The 26,052-nt window shown below is 40.2% G+C and overlaps 1 protein-coding gene across 1 annotated transcript in view; it reads left to right on the top strand.

Moving 5' to 3' along the window:
• ELK3 (ETS transcription factor ELK3) overlaps positions 1-17,908 on the top strand; it is a 77,493-nt gene extending 59,585 nt beyond the window's left edge. Inside the window, exons 4-5 of the mRNA XM_003906987.5 lie at positions 7,994-8,116; positions 15,222-17,908. Coding sequence (XP_003907036.1) covers positions 7,994-8,116; positions 15,222-15,320 — 222 coding nt within the window. The 3' untranslated portion in view covers positions 15,321-17,908. The remainder of the gene's footprint in view (positions 1-7,993; positions 8,117-15,221) is intronic.
• Positions 17,909-26,052: the final 8,144 nt, after the last annotated feature.

Genomic DNA, 26,052 nt, shown 5'->3' on the forward strand with positions numbered 1-26,052 from the left:
AATATTAGTGGTCTGGATAGAAGATCAAACCAGCCACAACATTCCTTTCAGGCTAACCCAGAGCGAGGCCCTAACTCTCTTCAATTCTTTGAATGCTGAGAGAGGCGAGGGAGCTGCAGAAGAAAAGTGTGAAGCTAGCAGAGGTTGGTTCATGAGGTTTAAGGAAAGAAGCCATCTCCATAACATAAAAGTGCAAGGTGAAGCAGCAAGTGCTGATGGAGAAGCTGCAGCAAGCTATCCAGAGTATCTAGCTACACTCATTGATGAAGGTGGCTACATCAAACAGCTTCACTGTAGGTGAAACGGCCTTCTATTGGAAGAAGATGCCATCTAGGACTTTCATAGCTGGAGAAGTCCATGCCTGGCTTCAGAGCTTCAAAGGACAGGCTGAGTCTTGTTAGTACAGCTTGTGACTTTAAGTCGAAGCCAGTGCTACTAAATACACTCTGCCTGTGCTCTGTAAATGGAACAGCAAAGCCTGGACGACAGCACATCCGTTTATACAGTTTATGGAATAGTTTAAACCCACTGTTGACACCTACTACTCAGAAAAAAGATTCCTTTCAAAATATTACTGCTCATTAACAATGCATCTGGTCACCCGAGAGCTCTCATGGAGATACACAAGAAGATTAATGTTTTTCATGCCTGCAAATACAACATCCGTTCTACAACCCAGGAGTCAAGGAGTATTTTGACTTTCAAGTCTTATTACTTAATAAATACATTTCATAAAGCTACAGCTGCCATAGATGGTGATTCCTCTGATGGATCTGGGCAAAGTCAGTTGAAAACCTTCTGGAAGGGAGTCACCACCCTAGATGCTATTAAGAATACTCATGATTCGTGGGAGGAGGTCAAAATATCAAAATTAACAGGAGTTTGGAAGAAATTGATTCCAGCCCTCATGGATCACTTTGAAGGGTTCAAGACTTCAGTGGAAGAGGGAACTGCAGATGTGGTAGAAATAGCAAGAGAACTAGCATTAGAAGTAGAGCCTGGAGATGTGACCAAATTGCTGTGATCTGTTGATCAAACTTGATTGGGTGAGGAGTTGCTTCTTACAGGGGAGCAGAGAAAGTGGTTTCTTGAAATAGAATCTACTCCTGGTGAAGATGCTGTGAATATTGTTGAAATGACAACAAAGGACTGAGAATATTACATAACTTTACATTACATTACGTTACTTAGTTGATAAAGCAGTGGCAGAGTTTGAGAGGATTGACTACAGTTTTGAAAGAAGTTCTACTCTGGGTAAAATGCTATCAAACAGCATCACATGCCACAGAGAAATCTTTCATGAAAGGAAGAAACAGTTGGGCCGGGTGCGCTGGCTCATGCCTGTAATCCCAGCACTTTGGGAGGCTGAGGCGAGTGGATCACCTGAGTTCCGGAGTTCGAGACCAGCCTGGCCAACGTGGCAAAACCCCGTCTCTACTAAAAGTGCAAAAATTAGCCGGGTGTGGTGGCAGATGCCTGTAATCCCAGCTACTTGGGAGCCTGAGGCAGGAGAATCACTTGAACCCGGGAGGCGGAGGTTGCGGTGAGCCGAGATCACACCACTGCACTCCAGCCTGGGCAACAAGAGCGAAACTTTCATCTCACAAAAAAAATAAAGAGTCAATCAATGTGGCAAACTTCATTATTGTCTTATTTTAAGAAACTGCCACAGCCACCCCAGTCTTTATGACTCTGCCTCCTAATGTCCCTGGTTCTGGCCTGCTTCCTCCCCTGCCCCTTTCTATAGCTACCCTAGGCCCCCATGGGAGTCTCCATTTTGTCCGTTTTTCCATAGGGTCAGTGGGATTAACGCCCCTTTTAAAGACCTTAAAACCATGTTTTCACTTGCATTCAGACAACTTTAGGGGTTTCCAGAGATTCAATCACCTTTTATTTGAGGACTTTTTTTTTTAACCTCAAGGTGGCATTGTCATGGATTCTGTTGGCATCTGTGGGAGCTTAGGATTACAGATATTTATGGGCACAACCTGCTAAATAGATATCTTGTTTCTCTGTCCTTTACTTTCTTAAAGCCCGAGTGACTTACCAGTATCTCAGATCACCACATCAAGTGATCAGCAAATACTTGTGCATCTTCTTTAATCAGTCCAGTAACAAATGTTTATCGTGTATTCATTTGGGAGATAATCATTGAAAACTAAGCATTCGCTTAGGTACCTGGAGATACAGAGGTTAGCAGGATAGACACCGTTCCTGTTCTATGAGTTTACAGGTTGCTGTCCAGCATATGGGGCAATATATAGCATAGGGTTATAATTTAGGGTGGTGTGAAATTATGGAGGACTGGCCAAGGAATTTCGAGTTGTTTGGATTGGAAACTAACTGCTAGAGGCTAGGTGCAGTGGCTCACACCTGTAATCCCAATACTTTGGGAGGCCAAGGTGGGTGGATAGCTTGAGGTCAGGAGTTCAAGACCAGCCTGGCCAACATGGCAAAACTCTGTTATTAAAAATAAGAAAATTAGGTGGGTATGGTGGTGCACGCCTGTAATCTCAGCTACTCAGGAGGTTGAGGCAGGAGAATCGCTTGAATCTGGGAGGCAGAGGTTACAGTGAGCCAAGATTGTGCCACTGCACCCCAGCCTGGGCGACAGAGTGAGATTCTGTTTCAAAAATAAATAAAATACGTAAATAACCAGCTGCTAGAGGTATAAGTGAAAAAAAAATCTCATTAGAATCAACAGATAATTACTGAGCAATAACAGAGCCTAGAAAGGAACCAAAACTATAGTTGCTTGTTTTTATGACCTTAGGACCTAGCCATGACAACAAGGCATACACATGCACACACACACACAATAGCCCTTGGCAAGAGTCAAACGTGCAGCGCAGAGAAGCGCCTTGGGAGCTGAGAGGCAAGATCGTTTAGTTCAGTTCAACACACATGAACTGAGTACCCATCATGTGTAAGCTGCTGTGTTGGCAGCTGGGGCTACAAACATGGATAAAATAGTCTCTAATAGTTAGGAGCTCATAACTTACCTTAAGTCACTTCATCTAGTATCTCAGATGCTATACAAAAGGAATACCATGTTGCAAAAGGAATCCTGAGGAGGAAGGTATTAACTTTGCCTGAGATGGAAGAAGAATGTCCAGAGGGCTTCCTGGAGGGGATGAGACCACTGGTTCAGGGTGTTGAAGGATCAGCCTGTGGCAGGATAATTTTTCTGGTAGACAGGGAGAGGAAGGCATTGTCGGCAGAGGAACAGCTTGAGGCAAGGCATAGATACGTGAAATAGCTTTGTGATTAGGGGAGGTATAACAGTAGGAAGCACTGAAGGGGTATGAGTGACAGTCTGAATTGTTTTAGGAGTCACCCTGTTGGCGAGATTGGGAAGGGGGAAGGCTGGATCCAAGTAGGATGCTATTGTAATATTCCAGGCAAAAGACCATGAGTATTTAAGTCTGTATGGTGGGAGGGGTCGCCGTCAATAGGACTTGGTGACTGACTGGGTGGGAGGAGCGGGGAGAGCCAGAATTGAGTGTGAGGAACATGGGAGGAAGAATAAGTTCCCTGGGAAAAGGCTAAACGTCCAGTTGGGGCCATGTTGAGTTTGAGGACCCTGCTGGACATTCGGGTGGAAAAGTCCAGCTGCATCTGGAGAGAGAGAGTGTTTTGGAGCTGGAGAGGAGGTTAGGGAGTCATCAACATGCAAGGGGTGGTGAAACCATGGGAATGGATGAGGTCACTTGTAGAGAGGGCTTGTAGCCCAGGGAACTATGGGCTGGGCTGGGTGGTCAGGGAAGTTCCGAGGGAGCATTGAAGGACTGGTGGGTTGGAATGGCTGGTCCTCTATGCATATGAGGAAAGCTCAGTACACATCAAACCAAGTAAGAGGGTTCAGGGAGGAAAGCGTCGACGAAATGAGTCAAACTCTGTAAAATATTTGAAGAGGTTTATTCTGAGCCAAATATGAGTGACCACGGCCTGTGACACAGCCCTCAGGAGGTCTTGAGAATATGTGCTCCAGGTGGTCGGGGTACAGCTTGGTTTTGTATATTTTAGGGAGGCATGAGACGTCATGAAATTGCCAGGCAATTTCAAGGTATGGCAAGGAAATGTATTTTGGGGTTAAATATTTTTTCCTTGTCTCATAATATTATGCCAGAGTCAGATTGAAAAGTAAGTCACCATATATAGGGTCAAATGAAAATTTACGGTTTGTAGGGCATGACTCCCTACACCCCTGCGTAGGAATTTGGGCAAGATAAAAAATCAGAGCTTAGTCCTCAGAAGTTAGCAAGTGTATGAAACCAGGTTATGGGGAACCTTCTGTTGTGGCTAAGGAGGACATCATATCCTTTCTGAAACTGTGACTGAATGTTGAGTGAACTCATGTTTGGGGGTGGTTGATTTGGTGATGGGGTACAGAATAGATGGGGAGACCAGAGGTAGGTGGACTGGCCTGGGTGGCTGTTGTGGAATGCCATCTGTAAGGTGATAGGGGCTTGGATGCAGCAGGAATGGAAATGAGGGATAAACAGGAGACCCAGTTGTGAGACGCCTCCAGAAGCTATGTCCGGAGCTTGCAGTTATTGAAAGGCATTTTGCACGGTGGGGACTGGGATGCAGGTGGTAGATGGGGCTCTGCGTGCAGGGATTATGTCTTGTTTGATCCTCATCTGTGGCACCTGAAACAGTTTGCACTCTCGGTCAGTATTTGTTGAGGCAGTGTATACACGGTGGTCCTGTTGACAGAAGGGGAAGAGTCTTAAGAAACACTGATGTGGGAAGGTGCTGAGCTTCATGAAGTTTGAGTATGGTGGTGCACCCAAGTGGAGATGCCCAACAAACGATAAGCCAGGGGGGACCCAGCTAGAGCTGCGGATGGCTCCAGTTCATCAGTATGTAGGAGCTGAGTAGTACAGGAGGAATAAAGATGAGCAGATATCCAAAAGGCTACGGAAAGAGGTATAAGAAAAATGTGCCCATCACCGTAATATGAGGCAGAACATGTTAAATGTTAAGAAAAAAATGGTCACAAAGTGTTACAAAGATTCAGAAATAAGAAATCCCATGTGGTTGAGGGGAGATCAGGAAAGTGTCCTTTGAGGAGGTGGCATTTTGATGGGCAGAGGAAGGCAAGAGGAGGAGGTAGAGGGCCAGGGCAGGAGTGCGCAGGTGGGCATGCCTGGATGCCAGCTCACCCTGGCGAGCTCAGATGTGCAGCCTTTTTAGGAGACGTTATGAAGTGGAAGTGGAAGTGGAAGCTGAACTGAGTGGGGAAAATGAAAAGGGGATCTTGGGATGAGGGTCTTACTCTCTTTCCCGGATCTGTGGGATTAGGAGCTCCTTATCTGCCATGCTCGTTAAAACGAGACTGTCTTTGGGGAAGGAAAGAAGACAGTGCTTTTTGCTGTGGCTTCCTTAGCCCTTGGCCCTCAGGCTCAGCCCACTCTGCCTGACTCCTGGAGTGTGTGGAGAGAGGCTGTGAAGTCTCACACTGTCCCGGAGATAACCCAGGGCACGCGTTGTAGGAACTTTCCTTAACAAAGAAACCACATGGTTCTTTAAGGTCACAGGATTTTCAGGGAGAACTTCAGGGATAGAAGGAAGAGGAAGGAATGAAGTCATTTTACAGTGTTTATTTGCATATATTATAGAAGACATTTCAGACATATTAAAGATGAGAAACAGAAGGCTACTGTAGTCTGAGTACATCATGTATTCCTTAGAAACAAATGTGCAAACATCTCAAATCCAGACATGGGTATACATTTTAGACTAGAGAAATAGAAATTCTAGACCTTGTACATTGCTCAGAGGATTAAAAAGGATGGGTATATGATGGCCATGGAGGAGAGAAGGATAGCTGTGTTTTGTGGTTTAGAAGATTGTCTCTTTAGAGCTTTGAGAGCCTTCATTGATGGATAAACTAGGAGGCCTTGAACACACTGGTTACTACATGTTAATGTGACATACTGTGGTTGGAACCTTGCTCCAGAGTAACATGCAGATATTAGTTTTCAGAACACCTGAGCTTGTGGCCTTGAGCCTAACACAACTGAGAGTAGCCTCCAAGTCCAGGCTGACTCAGTTCAGTTTGTCTGTTTCAGAGGATTAAGTCCTTCTCTGTATACAGTTGAGAATTTCTCCCTCACATAGATGAAAGACATTTAGTAAGTATGTCATGTATGCTTTCAGTTAATTACCAATCCATTTATTCGTTCAAAAACATGTATGAAGTACCTAGCGTACCTAGCCAGCTAACCGCTTCTGGCCCTTGTTGAGCATTTCTGTATACCAGGCACATATCTTACAAGAGCTTGCAGTAGATCAGCTTATTTAATCTTCCCAACAACCCTGTAACGTGGGCATTTTTATTCTCCCCATTTTACAGATGAGGAAACTGAGACAGAGGTTAGGTGGCTTGCCTGAGGTTACCTGGTAGGGAAGTAGTGATTCTGAGATTGGAACCCTGGCAGAGCCCATGCTGAGCCGTTAAGTTTTAACTGTTAGGCCAGATGGCCTGGCATGCTTGTGAAATTGCCTTGGACTAGAACAAATGGGAAGCTTATTCAAAACATGTATTTATTCTAGTAACCTCATAGGTCATTGAGTATGTAGGAAATGCCATGGAACCAACGACTCAAATAATTTGGTATAAATGTGTTTACATTTCAGCAGCTTCACAGTTTGAGGAACTTTGGATGTTTGTCTCCATTCTGCTGAACAGAGCAGACCTTTCAATTTAGGTTTAAGCCAAATGCTGTTGGTAATTAATGACACTACGGAGGCCAATTCTAGGAAAAAATAACACTTTAGCATCCAGCATGGTGCAATCTGAAAGGCTGGCGCCTTTGCTATGGTTCTTCTGACACAAAGCACCTTATTGACATCACAGAACCACTGAGGGACTCCTTCTAGTCTCCAAAGGTACAAAACCACCCTGGGCCGGGGAGTTCGTCTCCACTGAGAATAAAAGCCATGCAGACTTAGCAGCTGGGCGGGTGTTTCTTCTGCCCTCCAGCTGGCTTGCAGGCGAGGACTCCTGCTGCATGTGTGCAAGCAAATGCAGTCCTTGGAACTCTCCTGGGAAACCCAGGGTTTTGGCTTTACACCCAATCTGACAAGAAAGGGCCCTCCCTGCCCCCACCCAAACCATTGCCAGAGCAATGAATTCTCATCGACCCCACATCCAGATGGAATCTGGAAAACCCGGCTCAGAGCTTCTAAAGAGGCTACTACAGGGTATTTTAACAGCAAATCCCAAATCCTTAACAGCTGTGGATATGGAGACCATTTAAAACCGTGTGTTTGTAACCCAAGTAATAGATGTCCACTGTAGAAAAACAGGAAAGTATAGATAAGAAGAACTAAAGCCCCTTTATTGGATCCCATTTTGTTTGTATACTAATTCTTCTTGTTTAATCTGGGAAGGGAAACAAGTTGAACAAACCATTCGGATGAAAGTTGATACAAACTTGAATTTTCCACCAGAATGTTTAGGGAAGGTAACGTGTCAATACCTTTTTCCTTTATGAAAGTGTTAATAAAATTAGCATTGAAGAAAATTAGCCAGCTGGCCTGGTGGCTTATGCCTGTAATCCCAGCACTTTTGGAGGCCGAGGTGGGCGGATTATTTGGAGTTCGAGACCAGCCTGGCCAACATAATGAAACCTCTTCTCTACTAAAAATACAAAAATTAGTCGGTGTGGTGGTGGATGCCTGTCATCCCAGCTGCTCTGGAGGCTGAGGCAGGAGAGTTGCTCAAACCCAGGAAGTGGAGGTTATAGTGAACCAAGATCGCGCCATTGCACTCCAGCCTGGGCAACAGAGCGAGACTGACTCAAAAGAAAAGAAAATTAAAATTAAACTGTTCACAGCCCCACAGAAATAACGTTGCCAGTTGAGATGGTAAGGTCATTTCCTGGTCCATGCCTAGCCTACCTGACCTCTCTCTGCTGCTCTGTTGGTCACGGCCTGAGTCAGGTGAACCTATATGAAGAAGTCTGTTTGCTTTATTTCCCAGACACCAAATGGATTGCTTCTGACTCCGAGTCCGCTGCTCTCCAGCATACATTTCTGGAGCAGTCTTAGTCCAGTTGCTCCACTGAGTCCTGCCAGGCTGCAAGGGCCAAGCACGCTGTTCCAGGTGAGCGTTTGGAATAACTTTTAAACATTACACTTCTGAGGGATGGTTTTTTCTCTAAATCCTGCAGAGGTAACGGTGAGTTTTGCCCAGTGTTGGGTTAAAATGTTAAATGTCCAAAGGGGGTTCATGTTAATGGGGTTGCACGCCCTTCAGAGGCAGACACTTTCATTGAGGCAGAAATGGCATACTCATGCCAGACGCCCATACGTGGAACAATTAAGTTCTTGAAGTGTTTTGCATATTTTCATTTGTTTATGAAAACAGGAAATTTATTAAGGAAAAGGCAGAACTTTAAAAATCATTCTTTAGGCCAGCGTGATGGCTCACACCTGTAATCCCAGCACTTTGGGAGGCTGAGGATGGGAGGATTGTTTGAGACCAGCCTGGGCAACACAGTGAGACCCCATCTCTATTTAAAATAAAATGAAAATAAAAATTATTTATAAAAGTCCACACAAGATTTTAAAATATTAATCCTCCTAGTTAATGTAGCAGCTCATTTGACATAAAGTGAAAATAAAAATAGTGAACAATTTCCCCATCCTGGGATAGAAAAATTGCTTGCATCATTTTATGAATCATCATTAAGCTCCTTGTTCTGTAATGAAAAAGGAGAATCCAGGGCATTTGGTTAAAAAATAATGAAGACTTAGCTGCTTTATCTTACAGAACTCTCCATACTAGGCAGCACCTTCATTATTCATTCACACACTAGAATCTTGCAGGACCGTCACTTGCTATCATGGAGAAGTCAGTATTTCCTCCTTGAGACCCACACACAGATCATTATTCACTGACTAAGGTGTTACTGTTTGAATATGTTGAGTATAGGTGGAAAGGATCCTAGGGACAGGATTGAAGAAAAGGTGGACCCAGTGCAAACTCCCTCTTTCCCTAATTCTAGCTTTTCTCATCATCCTTGTCTGTATCCTGTGCCCCACAGTGTGGCTTACCCTGAGTTAGTTGCAGCTCTTTGGGTACCATTGCATCTAGCACGTGGCACTTTGTATTATGATTGCCTGTTGATCTGGCAATCTTTCCCACTAAACTATGGGCCCTCGAGACCAGAAAGGAATCCTGTTCACTGTGGTGTCCCCAGCATCTGGCACATGGCTTGGTGTACAAGTGAGGCTCAGTAATTACTGACTGTCTAAATGAATTCACAAAGAGAAGTCTGAGAAAGGTAAGTGCAAGTCTTCACGATCATCTGAGCTGGTCATTTTGCTTGTCAAGGTTAAATGTTTGCTGAGTACCTCCTCTGTGCCAGGAGCTGTACATGCTGGGATTTAGGGTCTCTTTATAAGGGTGGAACTAAAGAGGTTTTGATTGCCATCTTGCTTCTTTGGTTTCCTAGTGGGGTTGGGGTAGGATGTCATGAAGTGACCATATGCTTGGAGTAATTGGGTTTCTGTCTCTTTCCCAGCCCTTATTCCCGTCACAAGAAATTGAGCTATAGTCATGTTGATTTTTAGCAGTTTCAGCTCGGGTAGGAAAAGAGAAACTAGAAATAGTAAGCAAAAAGCAATGAGCAAATGTTGTATTAGGAAAGTTTAAAATTAGGAATACTAATCTTTTGGTGGGGAGATAAAAACACCTCATTTCCTGAAAGTCTTAAGATTAGAGCAGCAGAATTCTAAAATTAATAGAATAAAAAGAAATTGTTTGGTTACAGTAAACTCCATGGCAGTAGGGATTGTTATACTATAATCCTAGAATCTAACTCAGAGCTTCTGTAGAGTTCAGTAGGTATTTGTGAATAATAAGTGGCCTCTCATTTCTCTCCTTACTGGGAATTCTGCCACCTGATTGGTGCAGGCCTTGGCAACCCCCTAGGAAAGCAATGGAGCACTATTGGCTGGGGGTTCTTTGGGATCCCTTGTCTTAGATACCTTTTCCAGCCCAACTCTCCCAACAGTAAATGATGGTTCATGTCTACAGTGATTCGACACGTTATCAATCTCTGGGAGTTGGGATACGTGCACACCCTCATTTCTTCAGTCCTCAGTAACTACTGTAGACAAATGGTTCTCAAAGTTAGCACTCACTCTCCTAGAGGGTGAGTTAAAATAAAGATTGCAGGGCCCCACTCCCAGAGTTTCTGATTCAGTAGGTCTGGGATAGGGCCTGATAAAAACTTTTTTTTGAGACACAGTCTCTCTGTTGCCCAGGCTGGAGTGCGGTGGTGTGATCTCTGCTCACTGCAATTTCCACCTCCTGGGTTCAAGTGATTCTCCTGCTTCAGCATCCCAAGTAGGTAGGACTACAGGCATGCACCACCACACCCTGTTAAGTTTTGTATTTTTGATAGAGATGGGGTTTTGCCATGTTGGCCAGGCTGGTCCCAAACTCCTGACTTCAAGTTGATCCGCTTGCCTTGGTCTCCCAAATTGCTGGGATTAAAGGCGTAAGCCACCGTGCCTGGCCCAAAAACATTTTTTTTCATGTTCCTAGTGATACTACGCAGTCCAGGAACCAATTTGAGAAGCACTGCAGACCAGAGGTTCCTAGTTTATATTTAGAATTCTGCATCAGAAATTACTGCATTTAAAGGCTACCTGCTTAGAGTTTTAATTTCACCAGGTGGACCTGTTCTCTTTTCTGAAGCCATTCAGAATACAACCCTAAAAAAAGAAAGACAAACTGGTATTCCGGATGGCTGGCAGGTTGTATGACCTTGGGCTTTCTGTTTGTGGCTGGATCCATGAGACTAAGGAAAAACAACTTTTTGCCTTTTAAAATATTATAACTCTTCCTGTGAAAAGAGCAATTGAGTGTGGCAAAAGTAGAAAATAGCAATTTCAAGAATGGTAAACAACAAAATTTGGTAGAGGAATAATACTTTCTGATTTTTAAAACTAGACAATATAATTGATAATTGATACATATTCAGAATTCAGATTACTATCAGCGGTGTCTTATTTTTTTAAGAACCTTTTTTTTTTAAAGTTTAGAGACGGGGTCTCAATATGTTGTCCAGGCTGGTCTTGAACTCCTGGGTTCGACTCCACTTCAGCCTCTGGAGTAGCTGGGACTATAGGCGTACCACCACGCTGGCCAACATCCCTTTTAAACTGATGAAAATAATTTTATTTCAAAATAACAACAAACCTCTTTCATGTATGCTATAGATGTAATGAAGGAAGACAAAAAATACACTTGGCTTATACATTTTAAGTGACGCTGGCCAGTTTCCTATTATCATGATTGGAAAGGTTGATCAGAATCCTCAGGGTAATAGTTGAAGAGCTGAAGCATTTTTGTACAGAAGGGCCCCTAATATGATTACTGTAGCAGGTTACAGCAGATATTAAAGAATTCCAACGAAAGAGGGAGAAGACGCCTTTCTGGCAGAGGTATGCTTTATAATTGAGAAATGTTTAGGTAAGGAGAGAGGCACCAAAGACATTGTGCTAAATGTAAACAAAGAACCTTGATTTATAAAGTGAACTCGGTTTTTCTTGGACAGTTTAGTATTTTCTTCTTGTCTAAGGATGTCTGTTCCATGACTTTTGAAATAGATTTTGTTCCAATGTGGAATATGCCTAGTAGGAATAGGTATGTCTTGAAACAAGGTAGAGCTAATTAAGTTTTCAATTAAGAATGTGTGCTGTAATTTTTAGTTCAAATCTAACCCAGCAAATATTTGCAATGCTCTGCGACAAGGACTGTAGGGACATAGAATATGTGAATAATGGATGAGTAAACAAAGTGCTGCAGAAAGTAAGGGGCAGACACGCTCTTTCCAACTGGAGACTGGACAGGTTCCAAGCAAGCAGTGGCGCCTGAGCTGGGAGGAAGGGACAGGATTTCGATCGAGTACATTTAGATGAATAGAGCCGAATGACTGGGACATGAAAGTCTGTTTAGGAAGGGACCAGGTGAGAGGAGATAAGGTCGGAAACGCAGCTGTGGGCCTTGATTATAGGCTTAGAAGTTTCTCCCTTTATCTGTTAAATGTTTAGGCTTTTTAAGCTGGAGGTAGGAGGATGAGATCTCCGTTTTGGAGAACAATCACTGGTATTAGTGTGGAGGAAGAACTGAAGAGAAAGTGGAAGGAACAGTAAGATAAGAGGAAATTGTTATTTTTATTTTTTGAGACGAGCTTGCTGTGTTGCCCAAGGTGGAGCACAGTGGCACAATCTTGGCCTACTGCAACCTCTGCCTCCTGGGCTCAAGCAATCCTCTCACCTCAGCCTCTCAAGTAGCTGGGACTACAGGCATATACCAGCAAGCCCGGCTAATTTTTAAGATTTTTTTGTAGAAACGAGGTCTCGCTATATTGCTCAGGCTAGTTTTGAACTCCGGAGCTCAAGCAATCCTCCTGCCATAGCTTCCCGAAGGGCTAGGATTACAGGTGTGAACGACCATACCTGGCCAGAGGAAATGATACTACAAATATTGAAGGGAGAATCACTCTTTGAGATTAGAACATTGGACACAGGATATAATTAGAAGATATTTTAGAGGTGAGCTCAAGAGAGGCAGACTTTGAGATGGGTCTGAGTAGTAAGTAGGTAGTGAAAATTAAGAAGAGGCAAAGATTACTAAGTGATTAACATACTGGAAATGCTATTAAATAACGATAGTTAAGGCCGGGCATGGTGGTTCACACCTGTAATCCCAGCACTTTGGGAGGGTGACATGGGTGGATCACTTGAGCCCAAGAGTTCAAGACCATCAGGGGCAACACAGCAAGACCCTGTCTCTACAAAAAAAAAAAAGTACAAAACTTGGGACATGTGTGCTGGCGTGTGTGCCTGTGGTCCCAGCCACTAGGGAGGCTGAGGTGGCAGCACTGTTTGAGCCCTGGAGATTGAGGCTGCAGTGAGCCATGAGCACACCACTGCACTCAAACCGGGGCGACAGTGAGCCTGTCTGGGAAAAAAAAAATAACCATAGTTAACATTTGTTGATGATTGATGACTTATTGTGTGCAAGACATTGTTCTTAGCACTTTTGGGGGCTTCTCATTTAATACTGCCAGTAATTCTGTTTTAAAGATAAGACTAAGGCACAGGGATATTGGCTAGTTTATTCAAGATAACACACTAGTAAGTGGTGGAGCCCTGACTCTTTAAGTTTGTGGTCCCAGCCACCATTCTCACTGACTTAGAGTGAGCAATGGAAGAAGAGCAGGTTTTGTGGGAAAGAGGCATTGGTTGGAGATGTCTAAAATGGAAATTGTTGTCAAGTCCAAGCATGGTACTGGAGAAAAGGTGGCTGGGGACAAAAGTTTGGGAAATGTTGCAGTTTAAAACAGGGGAGTGTCATAGGAGAAGAGCCTAATAAAGATGACTAAAAAATATGTCAGAAAAGCCAGGCTAATCAAGAGAAACTATGTCCATTAAGTATACAAAAATAATAAGGGCAGAAATCAGCAATTTAGTTTGCAAAACAGATGAACAATACCAAAACTGATTCTCTTGAAAACACCAATAAGGTAGACCAAAGAGAGAGAAGATGCAAATAAACGAAAAGAATGAAACTGCAGGCCAGGCACACTGGCTCACATCTGCAATCCTAGCACTTTGGGAGGCCAAGGCAGGCCAGTTGCTTGAGCTCAGGAGTTCGAGACCAGCTTGGGCAACACGGTGAAACCTCATCTTTACCAAAAATACAAAAATAGCTGGGCATGGTGGCGTCCACCTATAGTCCCAGCTACTTGGGAGGCTAAAGTGGGAGGATGGCTGGTGGAGGTTGCAGTGAGCCAATATTGTGTCACTACGCTCCAGCCTGGGCGACAGAGCCAGACCCTATTTCTAAATAAAGTAAAATAAATAAAAGCATGAAAATTTAAAATTTGCTCATCTTCCATTGTTCACTCTAACTCAGTACAGTGGTTAGTAGCACAGACCTTTTTAAACAAGAGTATAAACTGTATGTGCATAGATTTGATAATACAGTTGAAGTGGATAAAATTCTAGAAAAAATTAAAATTCCAAAGTTCCAGAAAAGAAAGAAAAACCTTGGATATGCCAATAACCATTAAAGAAATTAAAACAGTAATTAAAGATACCAACTCCTACCAAAATAAAAAGTTATGCAATGTTAGTACTGAAAGATTTGTTTAAAACTTGACTGTGTTGCTTATTAGCTGTGTAACCTTTAGCCAACAGAACTTATTTGAAATCTGTTTTCTCATCTGTAAAATGGGGACAACAAAACTTATGTTACAGCTCCTAGATATCAAATGAAATGACAAGCCCTGACACAAGTTACTGAAAGAGTTTGAAAACTGCAAAAACATATTTACTTAAATACAAGTATTTGTTGTACTTCTAACATGTGCCAGGCTCCGTAATTTGATATTTGGCACTGAAGTTTAATATTTAACTTACCTGGACTAAATAGGAAATAAGCTAGAAAAGACAGCCCAGGAGATCTTTTTGACACATCCTAAACAATGCAAATCTAGTTGCAAGTAGTATTTGTTTCAGACCTGAAACTCATTATCAGAGCATATACTATCATCCTACTATTTATCATCTTAGTTAACAACAATACAGAAATTAATTTTACTCTTTGTCACTTATGAGTGATCTAAGTGTGATATTTTAGTTAGAAAGAATACCTTCTTAGCTCCAAAATAATCTATTTGAAATCTTTTAAGATTAAATACATTTCTTACTTTAGAAGAATAAATGCTGCAAGAATCATCTTTGTAGTACCCTGAAAAACTGATGGCAAATTTCAAAATATAGTATTAGAAATTACTGAGTCACATATAGTCTGTGGTTTTCAAAACATTATTTTCGTATTTAATATTAAACATTCTTTTAATATTTGTAGCATTATCAGCATCCTAAGTAGCTTAGAACTTTAAAAAAATAGATGCTTTAGCAACATATAAATTATATATTTTTTCCTAGTAGCCTGTGCATATAGAATAATTAGGGACATTTTGTGGGCCTTATCCTTTGTTTGCTCTATGTAATTTTGATCTCATTGTCATCTTCCAATTATTCTGTAAAAAACACTGGCAACTAATCTCTATCACAGGAGTGATGAGAAGTGGACTGCTATGGACTATATGGGAATGTAAAGAACCTAAGTTTTTTGCAATGGATTTGCAGTAATTATTGTAAACATCTTTTGTCCCCTACAGTTCCCCACACTGCTTAATGGCCACATGCCAGTGCCAATCCCCAGTCTGGACAGAGCTGCTTCTCCAGTACTGCTTTCTTCGAACTCTCAGAAATCCTGATGACGTCTGGTGACAATTAAGGACTCATTAACTGATGAAACAAATTTGTCCCCATGGGCTAGTTTACCTGTGTCATGAGAAGGACATTGTGAAACTCTGTTAATTTGGTTTGCACTTTTCATAACATGGATAGTCTAGATTTATGTTAGCATTTTAAAAACTGTTTTTGATATATTCAAGTATATATGAAAATCTTTTGCATTAAGTGAATTTTAATGTTTTTGTTTTTATATCCTTTTAGCTCTTAAGTGTTGAACACTGTTGACAGTGAAGAACTTTTCTTAATGGTTTTCAGTATAACTAATAAGGATGTGAAGCTTTTTTTCTCTTTAGTTCTGCGTATGCTAAACTGTGTGCTTATATAGACTATAACCAGCTGTGCCTTCCTTTGCATTTAATGTAAATGATTTATATATTTTTTAGTATTAAGAGGAAATGTTTGAAAGATGAAAATTAGTATCAAACAGCTCTCTAGTAGAATTTCATTATTTTTCACCAGTGGGCAATATGAAAGCATATTCATATCACATTTTCCTTTTTACTTTCAATTGTATTAAGAATTGCCTTAGAACCTCTTTTGAACTGAAATTCAGTAAATGTCCAAGTAATGTTTTTATAATAAACTAAGCCATATTTAGACAATAAACATTGATAAAAGAAAATGTTCTAAAGTGCATTTTCGAAAGAATGAACTTTGAAAGGCTAGCCTCCTTAGCTGTTTACAGTATCTTTTAGATGCCTCCCAGACAAAAATCTGAGATGGAAAAGCTACATCAAGTTCGTGCTATTCCAGGCCCGAGAATCTCTCTTAGGTTAGCATATTCTTATTTCAAAAAATTAGCCCTAGTTTTCTCAGTTTTCCATAGAGAATCCTGACCATCTGATATATTTACTGTGTCAGTATAAATTGGGATTCCCCTGGAACTGTAACATTTAAAAATCTAATGCTTTGGAAGCAGCTCACAGACTGGTGATGAACCCAAACAACAAAGAAACAATTTTTAACACTAGGGATCTTCATCAGTATAGGTAGGTATTCACAATTTTTGATGGATCAAAAACTTGCTGTAATACAAATAGAGAACTGGAGGTACTAAAGGCCTTGCTTGTGGAAACTGAGAGAGGATACACTGCTTTATATATTACTAAAGTTATGGGGAGAATGAAGGAAATCTGACAGATGAAAAATTCTACAGGAACCTCATCATCGTGGAACCGAACTGATAACAACTTGGAACACTCCAGTAAATTCTTTTGTGTAATGTAATTTGGAGTAGTGATAATACAGACCTATTTTCTGTTCCATCAGAAAATCAGCAGGCACCAGTCCAAAGGTACCACACCTGTACATGAAGGAAAGTTCTAATACCAAGAAAACTGAAAAGCACCAAGCTTTAAATTCAAGATTAATTATAATCCTTAACTATAAGTGATAAAAACTAACTTGAAATGTGACTAAATGATCCAAACTGGGCATTAAGTCGCAGTATTATGAGAAAGGATTAAAAAACGAGGTTTGAGAAAACACATTTCTTGAATTTTCAGAAAAAAACCAGAATATTGCTTTGGTACTTAGAAATTCTGAGGTTTCTCAATTGGAATTGAGCATCTCTGTATGTGGGGATGTGGGCCCTTATCAAAGGATGAAAATCCAAACACTCTATTATGCCTCCTTGACTGTAATGACACTGGTTCCAAAATCCACCAATAGACACTACTGTCCCCCCGCCCCCACCCCATAGGCTAATAATAATTCTGTACCACAATAAAAGGAGCTGGTCCAGGGAACTGATATTTACTGAGAAGGAGCCTTTGAGAATGCTTCCCACCACCTGTTTCCAGCTCAAGACAGGTGCACAGAAGAAGCTGGGAGTTGCCTAAGGCTGCACAGCTCACTGAAGGTAGAACAATGATTGGTGCTCAGTCCAATTCTGTTTCCCCCATGCCTAGCTGTAAGTAATCACTGGTTCAAAACTATGTTATTAGTAAAACAAAACATAAAGACAAAGCATTTAAAATTGTGTTGTCAGGTAAGAGAACACATCCAAAATGCATGATTCTTATAGACAAACTAAAGGAAGTTAATATGCAAAAATCTCAACTTAAAATACTATTTTTAGTATACTTGTTTATGTAAATGCTGATTGGAAGTATTTAAATGACTATAGATCTGATTCTTTTCCTTCGGAAATTGGGATTAATGTATGCTCTAGATCCATTTATTACAAATGCAAAAATACCACAGTTTTTTGATGGATGAAAACACTCCTGTAACACAAATAGAGAACTGGAGGAACTGAAGAATAACTCGTATAGCTCTGCCTCATTCTGTGTGTGTGTGCGTTTTAGCAGAAGTATTTTACTCAGAAAATAGGTTTCAAAGAACATTAATGACTTTCTTTTCCTTTTTATGTCTGCTTAATCAGTGTTAAACTGCTATGGGAAAAGTTTTATAGAACTATATAACCTGAATGTTGGTCTCTTTGTACACATCTTTTCTATGACTGCAGATCTTCATTCACTTTCATATATGTATCATTTTTACTGTCATATTATTTTTGTTCAATAAAAACTTTGTGATAAAAGATGTTTAGAGGTAACTGGATTGGCTTACTTCCATTTGCTTGGGGTGACCCAAACCACTTTTCCATATGGATACAAGTTGGAAAATGAGTCTTGTCACCTACCCTTGAAGACAGCACGTCAAAAAAAAAAAAAAAAAAGTGCTTTAAATACACATATTTAAAGAAATAAATGTAATTATCAAAAAGCAGACCCCTCATTTAAATAAGTTCTATCAAATGCTCTGTATTGAGGAGGAGGAAGTGAGAAGGTAGGGAAAAATCAAATCTACCATTTATTCTTTTAGCCTTTTGTTGATTCAGGGGAATGTGAACTGCTAGGCTTGGTGATAAAAGTTATTTCTCTTGGTCTCAACTGCAGGCTGACCTGGCTCGTTTTCATGGATGCTTCAAAGCAGTCTCCACTCTGGGTTTGATACAGGGAGACTGGTGTGAGGGGAGGGGAGGGGATGCAGGGAGAATCACCGGATTAATGCAGTCCCTGAACAACACGTTCATTATCACTAGTATGTCAAAAGGCTACAGATAACTCATAGTTGCATATGGTATAACAGGTGGTGGTAGGAAATCATTTGCTTACTGAAGAAACATTTAAAAATCAACTATGTTCCAGGTGCCATTTTAGAAATGGGGGATGGAAACCTGATCCCTGTTCTCAAAAAGGTAATAGATTTGCTTGGTTCTGTTTATACATAAGAATTCAACTGGCTGGGCGCAGTGGCTCATGCCTGTAATCCCAGCACGTTGGGAGGCCAAGGCGAGTGGATCACCTGAGGTCAGGAGTTCAAGACCAGCCTGGCCAACATGGTGAAACCCCATCTCTACTAAAAATGCAAAAATTAGTTGGGCGTGGTGGCAGGCTCCTGTAATCCCAGCTACTTGAGAGGCTGAGGCAGGATAATCGCTTGAATCTGGGAGGCGGAGGTTGCAGTGAGCTGAGATTGCGCCACTGCACTCCAGCCTGGGTGACAAGAGCGAAACTACATCTCTTAAAAAAAAAAAAAAAATTCAACCAAATTAGTTTTGTAAAATGCCCTTTTATGCTTAAATACCCACAGGGATCTGCCCCGCCACTTCATGTTACCTGGGATTATATGACCCTGCCTAAAGGACTGGCACTGAAGAATACACTATGTTTAGTTACCCTCTCTCAGGTGAGTCAGGTCTCTTAAAACGTTTTTATTTCGTTGCTGGATGGCATAATTTCAGTTAATGATAGCAACCATTTGTAAGGTTGCTGTCATGCCAGGCACTGTTCTAAGCAGGTTACACATATTCATTCAGTTTTCCTAATAAACCTATGAGGGAAGCACTATTATATACCATTTTACAGATCAGGTAATTGAAGCCTAGAGTGATTAAGGAACTGGCTCAAGGTCACAGAATTGGCCACATTTCAAACTGAACATTTTCACTGAGAGGCCATCACACATGATCTATAGGACTTCCAACGAATGTAAATTAGCAATTTACATCTTCACATAGAACAGTACCTGGTGCATATAAACCTTTCAGACATGTTTGCTGTATCAGTGTTTCCTGAGAGTTGAGCAAGCAGATTTTCTGTCATTGAGAAGCTGGCCCTACCTAGATTTCTCTAGTATTGACTTTATTCCTAGACCCACTCCCCAGTGGTGCCTGTGTACCTACGTGTGTGTGTGTGTGTAGAACAGCTTGATTATAGGTCAGTAAAGACTCGCATGTTTTAGCCAGCTAGGTAGAAAGTTTCTATCAACAATTTTTGACAGCTACATTCGTCTTTGGTTGACTCAGAGAGGAGACAAATCCAAGTTAATATTACATAACTGACAAAATATTTTTTAGAATTACTCAGAATTTTATCATGCATGTGTGCCTTAATTCGATCAACAAATACTACTGTTCCCCTAAAATGTATCAGGTACTGGGATAAAGAAGTGAGCAAAACACAATCCTTTCCTTCATGGAGCTTGTGGATTAGTGAGAGGAAATAACATGTGATTAAGTGTTGTTGCAGAGTGAAGTATAAGGATGCCATTGGGAAGGAAGGCAGTTAGGCAGCAGAGCACATAACCCAGTCTGTGGTAGGGTAGGTGGGGCAGAGAAAGCTTTCTGGAAGAAAAAATTACATTGAGAATGAGTAAGAGTAACTAAAAGAGGCATAGATGAACAAGCAGAGGAAAGAGGATGTTTCACAATGAGGTGAGGTGTGAGGGACTCAAAAGAGAAGTATGGCTGGATTTACCCTCACAGAGAACAAAGCCTATAGTTCATGATATGAGATAGTAATGTAGATACCAATAGAGTTGAAACTCAAAAGGGAGGAGGGAGGAGGGAGGAAGGAGGAAGGCTTCTAGATCCCTGAGGAGTAATGACACAGTCATTAACTACGATTCTGTGGAAGAGCAAGATGGCAGGATGGGGCCCTCAAAAAAAACCTTTTTCAGTGTTTCTGGAATAATAGTGCATGATCATCATCCAGAGATGAGCTACACAGCCTGTAACAGCACCACGTCACCCATTCATCACTTGACAACCTCAGCTGCATACATGTATGAGGAAGAAAATAACAAGATAAAGATGATCCTTAAGACTATTTTGACTGCTAGAATGTGGAACTATTGTCAATATAGCTGGAGAAACGGCTGGAGAGTGGCACTGTTTCGACCAGCACTGTTCTAGGAAAGACTCGAAAGAGTCCCAAGGGAGTCTTGCTAAGTCCCAAATCTGTATCCACTAAAATTCCATACCTCAATTAGAGCCCAGTGGACCCATCCTTTTGTAAACATACAAGACTGTTGGCAGATGCTAAGTTTCCCTTACCCTCTGAAAGGTGCTGCTTATCATCCTGAGGGTCACCAGCTAAATCTTCATGGTCATCTTTATGGTCCAGCCCAGGTATCTCTGCATCACTACTGCGGCAGGGTTAAGGTGGAAGAGAGCAGCAAGAGCAGCCATCAGGATTCCTATTCCAGCCTCAGTAATTCTCTCCCTGTCCCCCTCTCACAGATGCACACCTGCATACCTAGCTCCCATACCCACTCTACTCAACAGAGGTTTAGTTTACAGTCTTTGAAATGGTAGTCTTTCAAAAATGGGTTTTCAAATTATTGGAATTTTCTCACTTCTCTTAGGGGAACCCCACCAATGAAAAATCCTCCCCATCATCACAGATTGAAATTTTATATTCTCTTCTAATCAAAGTAGCTTTATAATCAGTGGCTTGGTCGCCTTCTTTCTGTTTCAGTCTAACAGAAAATTGGTGACTTCAGTGGTTTTCTGGGTCAGTTATGGAAACTCACTGTAATAACTTCAGTTGGGAATGGTGACAGCTCAGGGCAACTCCTGCCTATCTAAGCCCAGACTCTGAATTTAAGATCAGAAAATAGTTTCAGGCCAGGCGTGGGGCCTCCATTTGTAATCCTAGCACTTTGGGAGGCCGAGGCGGGTGGACCACCTGAGGTCAGGAGTTCAAGACCAGCCTGGCCAACATAGTGAAACCCCATCTCTACTAAAAATACAAAAATCAGCTAGGTATGGTGGCATGTGCCTATAACCCCAGCTATTCAGGAAGCTGAGGCAGAAGAATTGCTTGAACCTGGGAGGCGGAGGTTGCAATGAGCCGAGACTGCACCACTGTACTCCAGCCTGGGTGACAGAGTACAACTCCATCTCAAACAAAAACAAAAACAAAAAAACACTAAATAGTTTCAGATTTGCACTGAACAAGAGGGAAAAACGTTGTACCTTTCTCTTGGGTCTAAAGTAATGCATTAAAAACTTTGGAAATTTCAAGTTTGGAGCACACAAAAGTATGCAAATTCTTCAGCAGCATTGCTTGAGGGCTTGTGTTAACACTTAAAATTCTGATATGGATGAACTTGTCAATCAAAAAGAATCAATGTAAGAATCTACATTAGAATATTTTAAAAATAAAATCACTGACATTATAAATAATAAACTCGGAGGGATTACATTTGGGGATAAATATTTTTAAATGACATGAATTGAAAATAACTAAAAATATATAGGCAAAGAAAGAAGAAGAAAATAAAAATGGTACATTACCAAAAAAAAAAAAAAAAAACAAAAACAAAAACTAAATACAAGGCAGTATGGAGGAACTGAAGAACAAAAAGCACATAAGACATACAGGAAACAGCTAAATGGCAGAAGTCCTTCCTTATCAGTAATTATTTTAAATGTAAATGTTGTAAAGTCTCCAATTAATGGGCAGAGATGGGCAGGATGGATTTAAAAAATGATTTGTCAATATGCTATCTATAAGAGACTCATTTTAAAAACACAGACACTGTATTTTTACTTTCAAGAGGCTGAAAATAAAAGAATGGAAAAAACATTCCATACAAACAGTAACCAAAAGTGATATGGGGCAGCCCTATTTTTGTCAGATAAAATAGACTAAAGTATCAAAAAAAAGTTACAGGAGACAAAGGACATTATATATTGCTAAAAGGTTCAATCCATCAAGAAGATAGGTAACAATTATAAACACATATGCACCCAGTAACAGGGCCCCCAGATATATGAAGCATGCACTCACAGAATTGAAAGGAGAAATATGACAATCCTGCAATAACAGTTGGACATGTCAATATTCCCATTTCAATAATGTACAAAAGAGTCAGATCAGTAAAGAAAGAGAGGAACTGAACACTATAAACCAATTAGCCCCAACAGACACACACCAAACACTCTACCCAACAACATTTTCCATAGAATGAGACATACTTTCTCAAATATACATGAAGCATTCTCCAGAACAGACCATATGTTAGGCCACAAAACAAGTCTTAATAAATTTTTAAAAACTGACATCATGCATACTATCTTCTGTAACCATAATGGAATGAAATTAGAGATCAATAACAGAAATAAAAAGGATAAGAGACTACTATGAAAAAGTTTATGCCAGCAAACTGGATATAACAGATTAAATGGACAAATTCCTAGAAACACACAAACTACCAAAACTGACAAGAAATAAAAAATCTGAATAAAATTATACATAACAAGGAGACTGTATCATTAATCAAAACCTCTGAAAAAAGAAAAGCCAGGACCAGGTCACCTCACTGCTGAATTCTACCAAACATTTCAGGAAGAATTAACACCAATCCTCAAACTATTCCAAAAAACTAAAGAGGAGAGAACACTTCCTAACTCTTTCTATTAAGCCAGCATTACCCTGATACCAAATCCAGACAAAAACACTGTAAGAAAAGAATAACTACAGGCCAAATACCTTATGAATACAGGCAAAAATACTCAAAAAAATTAGCAAACTCAATTCAGCAGCGTATTAGAATTACATACCATAATCAAGTGGGATTTATCCAAGGAATGCAAGAGTGGTTTAACATACGAAAATCAATGTAATATACATCAATAGAATATAGAAAACAAATCATCTTAATTGATGGAGAAAAAGCATTTGAAGAAAACCCAATATTCTCAAGATAAAAATACTCAATCAACTAGGAATAGAAAGGAACTTCCTTAACATGTTAAAGACCATACATAGAAGGACACAGTTAATAGCATACTCAGTGGTGAAAGACTGAAAGCTTTGCCCGTAAGGTCAAAACAAGACAAGGACATACTCCTTCATCACTTCAACATAGTACTGGAAGTCCTAGACAGAGTGATTAGGCAAGAGAAAGAAATAAACAGCATCCAAATTATAAAGGAGGAAGTAAAACTATCATTCCTTGCAGGTAACAAGATCTTATGTGTAGAAAACTCTAAAGACTCCACAGAAAGCCTGTTAACGCTAATAATCAAATTTAGCAAAGCGGCATACAAAAGCAACACACTAAAATTACTTGTATTTCTATACACTAGCAATGAAAAATATCCAAAAAGAAATTAAGAAAACAACTCCATCTACAATAACATCAATAAGAATAAGAAGATTATGAATAAATTTAAGGCAAAAGACTTGTATACTGAAAACTACAAAATGTTGCTGAAATTAAAGATGACCTAACTAAATGGAAAGACATCTTGTGTTCATAGACTGGAAGATTTAATATTATTACGATTATAATTCTACCCAAAGTGATCTATAGATTCTAATTTAATGCAATCCCTATCATAATCCCAATGGTGTTTTGTTGTTGTTGCAGAAATAGAAAATTCCATCTTAAAATTCATATGGAATTTCAAGAGACTCTGAATAGCTACAACAATCTTGAAAAAGAGAACAAAGTTGGAAGACTCACATTTTCTGATTTAAAACGTTCTAAAGACAGTAATCAAAATGTTGTGCTACAAACCCTTATGGACAGACATATAGGCGAATGGAACAGAACTGACAGCCCAGAAACAAACCTCACATCTACGGTCAACTGATTTCTGAGAAGGGCACCAAGACCATTCAATGGGGAAAGGACAGTCTTTTCAACAAATGGTGCTGGAAAAAAAAATTGATATTCACATGCAAAAGAATAAAGTCAGACCCTTACTTTATATCACATATAAAAATTTAAATGGATCAAGGCTCTAAATCTGACAGCTAAAAATATAAACTCTTAAAGGAAATTATAAGAGCAAAGACTTACGACCTCTGAAACATGACAATACTTTCTTAAATATGACACAAAAAGCACAGGCAACAAAAAAAGAGATAAAATGGATGTCATTAAATTAAACACTTTTGGCCGGGCATGGTGGCTCACACCTGTAATCCCAGCACTTTGGGAGGCTCAAGTGGGCAAATCACAAGGTCAGGAGTTCGAAACCAGCCTGGCCAACATGGTGAAATCCCGTCTCTACTAAAAATGCAAAAATTAGCCAGGCATGGAGCACATGCCTATAATCCCAGCTACTTGGGAGGCTGAGACAGGAGAATCGCTTGAACCCAGGAGGCAGAGGTTGCAGTGAGCTGAGACTGTACCACTGCACTCCAGCGTGGGCAACAGAGCAAGGCTCCGTCTCAATAAATAAATAAATAAATAAAAATAAAATAAAAAATAACTTCTGTGCAACGAAAGGACACCAAAGAAAGTGAAAGAGAACCCAAAGAACAGGAGAAAATAACTACAAATAAAATACCTCATAAAGATGTAATAGCCAAAACACATAAAGAACTCTTACAACTCAGTGACAAAAAGACAAGCAACCCTATTTTTAAAATGGACAAAGTACTTGAATAAACCTTTGGATAAAGGTTTATCCAAAGCAAATAAACAAATGGCCAAAAAAGTATGAAAAGATGTTCCACATCACTAATCATTAGGTAAATGCAAATAAAAACTACAATGAAATACCACTTCAACCTATTAGAATGAATGTAATAAAAAAAGAGGGAAAAAAGAATTGGCAAGGATGAGGAGAAACTGGAACCCTCATGTATTACTACTGCAAATATCAAACAGTACAGCCACTGTGGAAAACATTTTGGCAGTTCCTCAGTCAAACACAGAATTATCATATGACCCAGCAATTCCACTCCTAGGTGTATATACTCCCCAAATAACTAAAAACAAGGACTCAAACAGATGCTTATACCCCAATGTTCACACAGCATTATTCACAAAAGCCAAAAGATGGGATATCCTAGTGTCCATCAACAGATAAATTGATAAACAAAATATGTATAATCATAATAGAATATTATTCAGTCATGATAAGAAATGAAGTCCTGATACATGCTAAACATGGATGAACTGTGAACATTATGCTGAATGAAATAAGCCAGACACAAAAGGACAAATATGGTATGACTCCACTTATTTGAAATACCTAGAATGGGCAAATTCAGAGAGACAGAAAGTAGATTAGCAGTTACCAGGGGCTGGGACAGGGTAAAATGGTTCACCGTTTCTGTTTGGAGTGATGAAAAATTTAAGAAGTAGATAGTGGTAACTGTTATACAACTTTCTGGCTATAATTATGCCACTGAACTGTACACATACAAATAATTACAATGCCAAATTTTATGATATATATATATATATATATATATATATAAAAAATAAAAACACAATTTTTAAAAGATAAAAACAACCCACATAAATAGTCCCGAGTCCAAAAGATAGATTATTATATGTTAACAGCCTTTCAAATGAAAGTTGATAAAGCCTTAGACAGAATGCAGCCACTGTATACACCTAAAGTGACACATCCAATGTGTGTTCACAGTACCA

This window comes from Papio anubis, chromosome 9 (genome assembly GCF_008728515.1).
Source record: "Papio anubis isolate 15944 chromosome 9, Panubis1.0, whole genome shotgun sequence".
Lineage (NCBI taxonomy): Eukaryota > Metazoa > Chordata > Mammalia > Primates > Cercopithecidae > Papio > Papio anubis.